At 44.0% G+C, this 12,741-nt stretch overlaps 1 protein-coding gene across 6 annotated transcripts in view; it reads left to right on the forward strand.

Moving 5' to 3' along the window:
* The window catches only part of TTC3 (tetratricopeptide repeat domain 3), a 107,075-nt gene that overhangs the window by 72,824 nt on the left and 21,510 nt on the right, over nucleotides 1-12,741 (forward strand). For all 6 annotated transcript variants that reach the window (XM_053916974.2, XM_053916985.2, XM_053916977.2 and 3 more), the window contains 3 exons: nucleotides 2,369-3,449; nucleotides 4,312-4,377; nucleotides 9,357-9,506. In XM_053916974.2, the coding sequence (XP_053772949.1) occupies nucleotides 2,369-3,449; nucleotides 4,312-4,377; nucleotides 9,357-9,506 (1,297 nt within the window). The remainder of the gene's footprint in view (nucleotides 1-2,368; nucleotides 3,450-4,311; nucleotides 4,378-9,356; nucleotides 9,507-12,741) is intronic.

The raw sequence follows: 12,741 nt of genomic DNA on the forward strand, positions 1-12,741 counted from the left end.
GAGCTTCAGCCTCCCTCCCTCCCGTCTGCTCAGCAGCCACGCCAGCGCCCCGGTCAGGTGTTCATGGCCGATGGGTTCTAATCCCTGCACCACAGTGGATTGTGAAGAAATCGTATTTGTGTTATCTTGGACCCAGTGTTTACCTTAAAGAGACTATTTTTCAAGGCCAGAAAAGTGATAGAGTTGAACTTTATTTTGGATTTAATTTCAAATAATAGTACTATAAAAATTTGATTCGCAATATAGTTATAATACTGTTTCTCTTTGGGCTGGAACCCCTGTTGAGTCCTGTTTTGTTCTGCACTGGACATGTGAAAAACTCATTGCTAGACCAGTGAACAAATGTGAAGGCTCTATTTCTTTGAAATTTTTTTTTTCTGATTATAAAAGCGATAATACAAATTACTATGGATTTTTTTAAGTAAAGAAAAGTTTAGCCCTGGCCGGGTGGTTTGGTTGGTGGGAGCTTCATCCTGTACCCAAAACAAAGGTTGCAGTTCAGTTCCCAGTCTGGGCACATGCCTAGGTTGCAGGTTCAAACCCTGGTCGGGGCCTGTGCGGGAGGCAGCAGATTGGTGTTTCTCACATCGGTGTTTCTCCTCTCTCCCCCATTCCTGTCTCTCTAAAATCAATAAACATATTCTCTGGTGAGGATTAATAATAGTAATAAAATAAAGGTTAAAGGAAAAAATTACTGTGAATTCTGTCGTCCAGCTGTAAGCGCAGCTGGGTTTTGCTGCACATCCTCTCAGGCTTTTTAAGCCTGTGTGTGTAGAAAAGTGTTAAAGCTTACAGACTCTGCGCTGTACACTGGGCTTTGTCATTTGCCTGTCTCACCCAGGACGGCGTGGTGAGCGCTGTGTCGTCTCCCTAACTATTCTTCAGGAACACGACTTCCAGCGGCTCGGTGGTCGCCACCAGGCCGGCAGCATCATTTGCGCTGCTGGCTGTTGAAAAGCTTGTTGCTGACTTAGAGAGTGATGTCCTTCCATGTGGTCTCCGTTCTTTAGTTATCCCATTTGGATGTAAGTGTTTAGTCCAGGTAGGATAGCTTTACTTGTCAGTGGTCCGCTTGAGTATTCGCCATGGAGAGAAGAAGTAACCACATAGCCACTGCTGGTGAATTGATCTCCTCTTGCTCGATGGCACTAAACACCAGCCGAAAGGCGTCTCTTCAGACAGATCGCAGGGTCGGTGTTATTTATTTATACCGATCAGCCAAAACTCTCAACATAGATTACGGTTCTTGGGACTACAGTGGTTTATTTCGTTGTGCTTCACTCTCCTCGACCCCTTCTGCTTTTAGAGCTTTCTCATTAAAACCGAAGTGTGGTTTAGCCTGTTGCCTCGCAAAACATCATGTGTGTAAGGAATTTCTGCTGTGGAGAAATTACTCTCAGGGGAAACAGTCATCAAAAGACACTTTGAAAGAGAGAGTTCGGTGACTTTTAAGTGTTGAGGCAGCAGTGCTGACGGAGATGTGGCATTTGGTCTTTCCGCCACAGAGAGCCGTCGTCTGTGATTGTCCCTGCTGTGCAGTTATCTGCCGCAGCTTCTGCACAGAAAGTTGCTTTCTTGTGCTTCAACAAGTGTCGATTTTACCTCCTCTTAAGTAGCTTGTCTTCCTGGTTAGCATTCATTTACAAGAAAGTTTCACTCTTGAAAAGCCTTCTTAAAAAGCCTTCTTAGTGTACCTAGTGTGTGTCTTTCTTGCTAGTTCTACTCACTGTTACAAACTGAAAACCAAATCCAAATGGAGGAGGAAGCCTCCTCGAGCCAGAGACAAGAATGAGGAAAGAAAATACCCCAGAGCTGGAGGCAGAGGCGGGATTGGCCCTGTATCTGTGGATCAGATCCTGTACTCTGTGGCTGTATTGATCAGACATGATTGATTGCAGTGCCTCTGAGTCATTGCATATCCCTAAACAGGAAAATTATAATAGATGTACCAAATGCAAATTCCAGGAGGGTTTTTTTTTGAAATTTTATTTCTTTTTCTTATTTGACATTCTTGTTATTCTGGTTATTTTTTTCTTGAATAAACTTTCTTTTTATTGCTTTTTAAATAGGTTGTATAATTATAAACTTATAAAGTAACTTTTAATCCCCTTTGTTTTTTTTCTGAAAATGGGTTATTTTCTGAGGGGTAAACAAAGTTTTATTTGTAGTATTATTGATTGCAGTTAGCCTTCCTCAGATGTAATATGAGTAAAGTGATTTAATATGAGTATAATGTTTGTTGGGGAGGAGTTGAGATCAGCTGAAGTGGTGGTATTTGCTTTGGGAGAATTTTGGAGAAATTTATTTTTTTAAATGAACATATGAAAGTACTTTCTTATAACTTACGTAAATATACATTTTTTCCAAGTTATTTCTCCCAGTTTTTGGAGGAACATGGTCCTTTGGATATGAGTAACAGGGTGTTCTGTGAAAAATATGAATTCTTCCCAGAGGAAACTCGAAAGATAGTAGCAAATGCTGGAGGTTTGAAAACTTTCCTCCTGCAATGTCCTCGTTTTGTTGTGATCGACAACTGCATCGCCTTGAGGAAATATGCATCACGGCTCAAGAAAAAGAGAAAGAAGAAGAACAACAAGGCAAAGATAGAAGAAATATCAATAACAGGAGAGTTTCTGCGAATCACACTGCCTCTGAGTTCAATGTTCAGAGAATTTAAACCAGATGTCACGTCCGAACCGGTGTCCGATGTATCTTCAGTGCCAGCTTCTGAGGATGCACAGCCCGAACCAGAGCCTGCTGCTTCTCCCCAGCCAGCCTGTGAAGTTGAGGAGCCAGAGCCCGTGTCTGAGAATTCTCACGGATCAGCTCCTGAGGATGAGAAGCCCGAAGAGGTCCTTCCTGATGCTCCCAAACCAGCCCCTGAGGATGCGGCTCCCCTGCAAGCCTCCTCTCACTCCCCCAGACCAGCTCCTAACGCCGTGAAAGAAACCTACTGGGCTCCAGCACACTTGGTCACAGGGTACTGCTCATTCCTTCCCTTCAGGGGGTTTGACATTACCCAGACACCGCCAGCGTACATAAACGTGTTACCCACACTGCCCGCGTACACTAACATGTACCCACCTGTGGCCACCGTTTTTTCTTCCGAGTGTCTGCTGCAAAGATCAGCGCCATGGGTGCCACCTTATGGAGCCAGCGGCAGACCAGACATGAGTGCTGCTGTGTACTTCGAGGGTCCTCGTTGGGATGCCGTGCCTGCCCCCAGTAGCCAGGCTGCGTGGGAAACACAGATGCGTTATGACTCTCTGGAGACATCAGGAAAGTCACCATGCAACACAGATGGTACTGACCGCGCCCGTAGTGAGCCCAGCAGAGACGATGGTCACAGTGGGGAGTCAGCCCACAGGGAGGCAAGCCCAGAAAGGACCGACGATGTGACAGACAGCACAGCGACAGACAGCGCGCACACACGGGCGGTTGCCGTCCAGGTGAGACTTGCGTGGGAGGGAGTCGTCCTAACACTTTGCCCCTTCCCATTGCCATTGTGTTCACTGGAGTTCTTTAAAGTTATTGATCAGATAATGGTTACTAAAGCTTGCACCTAAAAATGTTTTTAAAAGATGATCCTTGTTGTACAGCATGACAGGGAACCTTGTCAAGAAAGAATTTTGGGGGCCTAGTAAATAATACCTTTGTTTTCTACCCCAGTTTTGCATCAGTTGAAAAATAAGATAGAAGAATCAGCAGATGGAGCCAGAAGATCACCTTAGTAATTACCACAGGCACAGTGGGTGGAGAGTGCATGTTGTAACAGGAAGCCGCTACACCCCAGCTATGCGCCCGGGTACAGCAGTGCTGGACCAGGCGGCCTCCCAGCGTGGGGCGCCTGCCTACGAGACGTACTGGGTGGAGAAGGAGGGACAGTGTGCTTTCTGCACAGGCAGCTCCCAAGAAGAAGGAAGGGTCTGGGCTACCCATGCCCAGTCTCCCCTGCCAGACGGGGAGGGGTAAGGGAGTCAAGGGACAGCCAGAGGGAGAGAGACAGGAGGCAGGGGAACAGAAGTTCCTTCCTGCCAGGCGTGAGAATAAATTTAGGTTCCTCTGTAGGGCTCATTAGGGTTCATTAAGTCCTTATAGGATTATGCCCCTACTCATTAAGTTTTCTATTTTCTAGAAAGCTTTGAAAAAATATGTTCAGAGTAGGAAGCATAGACTGTTATCTAAATTGTCAAAAAAAACCCCAAAACCTTGTGAAAATTGTAAGCATGTCTTTAAATTCTATTACGTAATGGACTTATTTTAACAGAGCAATTGAGATAGATTGAATTTGAGTGTTTGTTTTGCCCAAAGGTGTCTGGGAATGTCACACATCAAGAAGTCAATACTGAGCCGTACGATCCTTTTGAGGCACAACAGGTGAGTCACACTGTATTAGACTGTTTAAAGGTTTAAATTTCATTAATTTAACTAAATGGGAATAGATGGAAATGACTAGAACAATTTTGGAGCCATCTAATTCCATGTAAAATGTTATTATGGAATAAGCTTTAGATTATAACCAAAAAAATTACTGTTTCATTTTTGTTATTGGAATTTGGGAAGGAGAGACAGAGAAAAAGGTGAGTTTTTTCCTAGCGTGTTCATTTCACAGTATAGTGGCTTTGCTGTCTAACTGGTGTGATGAGCCCGCGTAAACTTACAAATAAGAGCGTACTCCCAGGACTGATGCAGAAATTATTATAAAGACCTTCACTTCCTAAAGAGTGATTGAATTATAAAATCTATTGATATAATTTACTCTGCTGACATCTTAAGAGAAAAGTTACTTGGTAACTCCATAGTTGCTGAAAAGGTACTGGATAAAATTGATTATTTCTTTCTTGACTAAAGCTCCTGATAAAATGGGAATGGATGAGCTTGTCTCAACATGCCAGTGTCTTTCTCTTTTAAGTCAGAGCCGTTATCTCACTTTGAAGGTGAAACATCACCATTAGTATTTACTATTGTCCTGGAGATAGCAGCTGACAAAATTAGGTAAGAGGAAGAAATAAGGTTATAAAAGAGGAGGTGAGTGTATTATTATTTACAGAGACTCGGGTTGTTTACCTGGAAAGTTCTAACGATCACCTGAAAACCCAATATTAAAATGTAAGAGAATTCTTGATTGGATACAGTATTTCTAGGTATACAAATAACCTGTTGCAAAGTATACTGGAAGAGAAAACTCCATTTTCAATAACAACAAAAAGTTACAATACCTAAATCTATAAAAGAAAACTTGAAAATGCTACTGAGAAACACACAAAAACCTTAAATAAATCAAAAGGTGTTGAACAGGAGGACTTAATATTGTAGAGATTGGTTCTCCCTAAGCTTTGAATTTAACACAATCCCAGTACAAACATGAATAGCATGTATTAGTTATATGTTGCTGTGTAAGAAATTACCTTAAAACCTAATGGTTTAAAGCAATAATAAGCATTTGTTATCTCACAGCTTCTGAGGCAGGGAAAGAGGGGCAGTGGAGCTGGGTGTCCTGGCGGTCTGTTCGGAGCTGCAGGCAACATACGGAGCAGGGCTCGGTTACCTGCAAGGAGCAACTAGGGCTGGGGGTGCTGCCTGCAGGCTGCCTCGCTCACGTGCCTGGCAAGCTGGTGCTGGCTGTTGGCAGGAGGCTTCTGTTCCTTGCCGGTGGCCCTACCTCCATGTGGGGCTGCTTGGGTGCCCTCGTGGGGTCTGGCATTACCCAGACTGGGTGATGCGAGGCAGGAGTAGCAATGGCTGTAACAGTCTACTTTAGGAAGGCACACTCTTTTCTGTTCTCCTGTGTTCTCTTGGCCGCACAAACAAACCCACCACCCTAATACACTGTAGGAGAAGAGTCTACTGCGAGAGCATGGGTACCAGGAGGTGAGGATATTGGGGCCCGTGTTAGTGGCTGGCTGCTGCACAGGATTTATTGGAAACTGGAGAAGTTGATGCTTCATTTCATATGAAAAGATAACCATCAATAGTGACCGTGGAAAAGAAATTATAGGGAAGGAAGTTGTACAACCAAATATCAAAACACAACATAAATCTATGTTAGTATATAGATTGGCTGTTAGACTAAGAATCCAGCCCTGGCTGATGTGGCTCAGTGGATTGAGTGCCAGTCTCTGAACCAAAGGGTTGCTGGTTCAATTCCCGGTCAGGGCACATGCCTGGGTTGCAGGCCAGGTCCCCAGTGGGAGGCACGTGAGAGGCAACCATGCGTTGATGTTTCTTTCCTACTCTTTCTTCCTCCCTTCCCCTCTCTCTAAAAATAAAAACAAAAACAACGAAGTAAGAATCCAATAGAACAGAAGAATACAGAAATTTAAAATATAAAAATGGTAACTATTGGTAAACAAAAAATAGGTGATTAAATATATGGTGTTAGGAGAAATGCATTGCTATGTAGAAAATTAATTTGGGTCTCTACCTCCTTTCTGTATACCCAAATTAATTCCAGGTGGATCAAAGATTTAAATGTTTTAAAATGGAGCCATAAAACATCTAGAAAAAAGGGAAAGTTTTTCATAAGATTACTAAACAGCATGACAAAAAGTATATGTTTATGTATATATACATACATACTATATATATATACACATGTGTATAGCACATATGTGTAAATGAACGGATACACGTGACATGAAAACTCAACAATCTAGGAGTATTATTTGCAGCGTAGGACAGATAGAGTACTGGTTTACTTGCTTAGCATATAAAGTTTCTATAAATCAATAAGGAAAAGAGAATAACCTAACACAGAAATGTGCATGGATGTGACTAGGATTGCACAATAAAAGAAAAATGATTTTTTTTTAATATTTACTTTTTTAGAGAGAAGGGAAAGGAGAGAGAAAGAGAGAATGAGCCTCACTAGCCAGAGCCCCCACTTGAAATTTAAAACAGTTACTTGTATATTATTGAAATAATGTAAAAACATACATTTCTGGCCTTAGCTGGTGCGGCTCAATGGATTGAGTTCCAGCCTGTGAACCAAAAGGTCGCTGGTTTGATTCCCAGTCAGGGCACATGCCTGGGTTGCCAGTCGGGTCCCCAGCAGGGGGCACATGAGAGGCAACCACACATTGACGTTTCTCTCCCTCTCTTCTCTCTCCCTTCCCCTCTCTCTAAAAATAAATATATAAAACCTTTTTTTAAAAGAACCATTCATTTCTGGGGAAGGCAGTTTGGAATTTGTATGCAGTCATAACATGTATGCAGAGGCCAGTGAACGAGGCTATTTTTGTATTTGTTTCCTTTGTATATGTGTCAGCAAAACACTGAATACCTGTCTACATATCTGTCAGTTTCAGACTATTTAAATAAGTTACAGTATATCCATATAATGAAATACTACAGTGTCATTTAAAAACGAAGCAATTCTATCATTACTCACAGGCATTGATTTACAAGATCAGCTGTGAAATTAAGTAGGACGAAGTAAGGTTAGAAGTTTGTGTTGCTACTGTTGGTACAGGGAGCTTTATAGTTTTGGCCAATTACAAAAATAATATAGGGTCCTTACATTTTTTTAATGAACAATAACGAAAATTATGAAATAGAAAGTGAAAATGATCTCTATCCCCCCCATCCATGTTAATATTCTCATATGCAGCCTTCCGGGCCTTATTTTAACATTTAAGCAAGCAATGCTTTTTAAAAAATGGGATCGTACCATGCGTGTTGTATTTCAAATTTTCAGTGTTATTTTATTTTGGACTTTTTTTTCCCATATCAACAAACAGGATTTTTACCATCTCTTTTTTTGTGTGCATCAGCCTCTTACCATCATTTTTAATGCATACTTGGTATTTCACTGTATGGATGTGTGATCATTTGACTGCTGTCTTATTACTGAACATTTAGGTTGTGTCAACTTTTCACACTTCCAAACAGTGCTATCGTGAACACATTTGCTGATGTAAACATGTTGCAAGTAGAATGACTGGTGTTGAGTTCTTACACCACACTTACCTCTGAATCAGGGATGCTCTGTTGTTGAATGAGTTTGCGTCTTTGACTCTCAAATATTCTCATCAGTGTTGGGAAAATTCACAAACACTTCCTTAAATTAACTCTTAGTTTCAGGAACTTGACATTAGCAGAGCTGCTTGTGCTTCTCAGCCGGTGAGACTTACGATTTAACCCCACGGCTGCTGCTCTCGTCTGGGACTGGGAGACGTTGCCTAATTTTTCTAAGCTTTGGTTTTCTTATCTGTAAAAGGTGAAAATAATATATTTCTTATAGGAGTGTGGTGAAGTTCAGATGTAGTAACAGAGAGGGCATGGGCCTTTCTCCCTGTCTGTGTTGGTGATTTCGGGCATATAAATTAATACCATGTTGCTGTCATTGTGAACCTTTTGCTGAATTGAGAATAAAAATAGAGTCTTAACCCATAAAGTCTTGCTAATGGGTTATAGTAAGCTTGACCATTTACCTTGTTATTTAAACATGGTCTCTAGCCATTGTGCTGAATGTTCAGGCCGGACAGACAAAAACTCGGACACCCCAGGCACACTGGCGTGGGGTCACCGGGCCATAGTCCACAGCTCTCTAACTGATGGTTCACAGAATTTCAAAGCCTTGATCTCCTGCCTTTTGGCACTTGGGGGGTGCCAAGATGCTGGGAGAGGTGCAGGAGATGGGGGAGCTGGACCAGGTTTGCACCACTGGGATTGATTTCCATAGCCTGGCTACCTTGGACCCTCCTTCTGGGCGGAGCAGTCCCCTGCCACCGAAGGGATTGGCAGGGTCACACAGACGCCCCTTCCAGACACAGGGGTGTGGTTGCTGGCGGTCTTAGCCGTAGGAAGGGTGTTTCCGACGTAAATGGTGTTGGTTGTTCACTATGTCACATTATAGTGTGGCTTCTGTTTTTGTTTCAAGTTGGTCCAAGAGATGGTTATATAACTGAAAACAATTAATTGATAATACTCTTAACTTGCTTTTTAGTCAGCAAATGTCCACTTAAGACACTTAAAAGTAAGATCAAAGTTAATAAGTTCTGTTCATATCTAAAATATGCATATCATCCATAGTTTTTAAACCTAAAAATAGTTCTTGATGTTAATTGTGGAGAATGGCATTTACATAAAACTGTTGATATAGCACTGAACCCTTCTAAAATGGATAAATATTCAGAACTAATTATAGAACAGATTGTTATCAATTCCAGCAATACAGGAATTTTTTTTTAAAAAGAGGTGGCTTTGCTAAACACTGTTCAGGGGTTTGTACTTCTTGAATCATTGTGACATTTCCTCTAAATTTTTATCTGCCTTTTATTCTCCTTTGTTTATTTTAAGAGCAGATATAGGCATTTTTAACTACTTTGACAGATAATTTTTTGATTCACTTGCAGGGGGACATTTCCCAGATTGAAAAGGAGTACCATGCTTTGCAAGGACAGCTGAAGGAAGCGTGTGAAAATTTTGAGCAGAGGATGCTCCAGGGCTCAGAAGAGACCAGGGACCTGGAAGAAAAGCTGAGAAGGAGCGTAGAAGAAAACGAGGTAATTCTGTCCGACACCTCTCTGTGCTAGCATGGGGCCTAACTAGGAGAATTGTGCTTATGTGGCTCAACTAGCTGAGCTGTTGCATCGTTGGTTAAACAAAAGATTCTTTCTCAAGATCGCTTGTTTCCAATTTCTCTGACATACTGAAGTGACCGTGTTTTTTGCAGCATTTTAGAACCTCTGCAAGTTACGTATAAGAAAAGGGCTGTAAATGCGGTTTTCATTTACCTCCAACTCAGTTTGCTTGATTAACCAAAACTATTTTCTGGTGAACAAGTTCCAAGTTAGATTGTTGTTTATGTTGAGAGGCAGTGTAGCATTAGTGGTTAGGGGTGTGGGGCCTGGAGCCAGACTGGCTGGGTTCAGATCCACCCTGGGTTCTACCCCAGTTCTGACCTTACTCCTCTGTGCTTTAGTTCTTTATCTGGAAAGTGTGGGTGATAATAGCTCTCATTTTGTGGGATTGGATTAATCCTTGTAAAGTACCTGAAACTGCCTGGTGCGTGGAAAGGGCTCTGTAAGTGTTGGCTGCCGCTCTCCTTACTGTTGTTGTCACCCTGTCGTCTTACTCACACCAGAACGGTGAACTCCCCCAGAGTGTCTTGTTTGAGTATATTGACTTTGCATTTCCTTGACTAAGATCGACCCTCAGTTACATGTGACTGCAGTTAGAGTAACGCTGATTAGTGGCAAAGCCAGACTGAATCGGGGGAAAGTGGAATTACAGGTGTGAGGAAATCACAGTGCATTTCTTTTTAAACGCTGAGGTCCCCTGCACAGAGGTAACAGAGGGATGGATGATGGTCCATTCCCGAAAGGAAGGGTTTGTTGCGGAAGTGTGGATCCACAGCTGGGGAGACATGATCAAATAGAATAAATTAGCTTAGTGAGACCCTAATCAGGTGGAGCAGATCGCAGACCAGGCCTGGGAGCAGGGCTGGGCGAGTGGCCACCCTAACTGGCGGGCTCGGGCACGTGGCACGCTTTCTCACTCGGCCAAGGCTCCGGGTCCTGTGTCACGTGGTTGTATGTGAGCATGCAGTCAGTCCGTCTTCTCAGAGAGCCGTGTTCGTCCCCCAAATCACAGGCCTGTTAGGTTGTCAGACTTCCCATGTAAAAGGTATGCCCGTCAGCATCAGTGGCTCGCCTGAGTTCTTAGGTTGGTGTCTGTACGTGAGAGGCTGAGATTTAGCCATGGCCATTTCTTTATTAACCATGATTATGCTCGTAATTAGCTTGTGGAGAATTCTTTTATAGACATAAAAAGAAATTTGAGGGTTCTTTTCTTTTAAGATTTTATTTGGAAGGGAAGAGAGAGAGAAAGAGAGGGAGAGAACATCAGTGTGAGAGAGAAACATCCATCTGTTTCCTCTCTCATGCACCCCAACCAAGGACTGAGCCTGCAACCCAGGCCTGTGCCCTGACCAGGAATTGAACTGGCGACCTTTCGGTTTGCAGGACAACGTCCAACTGTGAGCCACACTGCTCAGGGCGGATTTTGTGGTTTTACTGATCTTTCTCTTGGCTTTTGACTCTCTAGATTACTGAGGTTACGAGCTAACTACTTGTAACTTCTACTTTCAAGTGGCTTGAGGTACGTTTGCATGTGCTGGAGGCAGCACCTTCCTCCATCGTCATGGAGACGAGAGAGGCTGTAGCAGCAGGTCACACTCAGGGACCCAGGCAGTGCAGTCAGGCACTCTGGGCTGCACCCCACACACGTCACAACTTCGTGACCTCGGACAGTTTACTTGACCTCTGTGACCCCCAGTTTCTCAATAGTATCTCTTATTTCATAGGTCTGTGAGGATTCAGGGGTTGTTGAAAAAGGGCGGTGAATGGCCAGAGGTCATGAGCATAGTAGCAGGGAGAATTGTCCCATCCGAAATGCCAGTCACGCCCCTGTTGAGACAAATCGATCACCTACAAAGCACTTTGAGAGTGCTTAGCACGTATTAAGCATTAATAAAAATCTGAGCTAGGAAGGCCCATAACATGTCCTGAGGCCGGTTACCTGTTGTCCACCAGAGAAAAACAGCCGTCCGGCAGTTAGCGTCCCATTTTCCTCAGTGTGCCCCTGGCCGGCAGCTGGCAGGTCGCAGCTGGTTGCGGTGTGCTCAAGGGCACCCTCTTTTTGTTTTGTTAAGATAAAATTCACATAATGTAAGATTCACCATTTTAATCGATTCCCCGTTAGAACGTGTGCAGTTCATTGGTGTCCCTAGCCACAGTGTCACATGATTCCAGAGCCATTGTCACCATCTGGAAGAGAAGCCCTGTGCCCACTGAGCAGTCACTTGTCACCTGCCTCAGGACTTAGGTTCTAAGGTGCTTTCACGAGACTTTAATTCTTAAAGCCAGGATGGGCATTTCGTTGACGTTGGCTTTTGAAACACAGTCAAAGTAAGTTTGGCCCCGAATCATTTATGGAGGGGAATTTTGGGACTTTGTCCTTGTGTGCTTTAGAGCGGAATCCGGGCCCCACCAGAACTTCCCGGCCCGCATCCCTGTGGAGGTGGGTTCTGCTCTTTGGTCAGTCGTGGCCGAGTTACGCCTTTTGCTGACCTGACATATTATGTGCTGTACTCGGTGGCAGATTTTGTGCATGTTTTATTGATTCCATCTCAAAGCCATCCTGGCACCTTGGTGTCGTCTCCATTTTACCGGCCAGGAAGTGGAGGCGGAAGCAGCTAATGAACTTGCTCAGAGCCCCACCAGCGCTCAGGAGCAGAGTGGTCCATGTCAGGGTCGGGGACCCTGCCGCGCCCTCCTGTAGGAGGGTGTCAGTCTCCCCTCCCGCAGAAGACATCCTTCAGCATGTCAGGAGCAGCTTGGTGTATCGGGTCCCTGCTGCCATAGTAATGCTGAGTAACAGTGGCCGCAAAACCTCAGTGGCAGACATGTAACAATAAACAGTAAGTGTGGGTCTGTGGGTTCACTGATGTGATTGGGTCAGCACGGGCTCTGCTGTTCTGGGGTGCACTTGTGCACATGTCTGGGGTCGCCTGCCTGTGCTGGTTAAAATGGCCTCGGCTGGGATGACTGGGGCACTGAGCTCAGTTCCATCTTCCAGAAAGCGCCAGGGCAAGCAAGTAGGGCCCCTGCTAGCTCTGTGCAAGCCTCTGCCGATATCTGGCCTGCTGCTGCCCCATTAGGTAAAGCAGGTCATGTAGCCCAGATCCAAGGGGTGGGGGAAAGAGACTGCCTGTGTCGGGGAGGGGACTGCAAGGAC

The sequence above is a fragment of the Desmodus rotundus genome, chromosome 2, assembly GCF_022682495.2.
Source record: "Desmodus rotundus isolate HL8 chromosome 2, HLdesRot8A.1, whole genome shotgun sequence".
Classification (NCBI taxonomy): domain Eukaryota; kingdom Metazoa; phylum Chordata; class Mammalia; order Chiroptera; family Phyllostomidae; genus Desmodus; species Desmodus rotundus.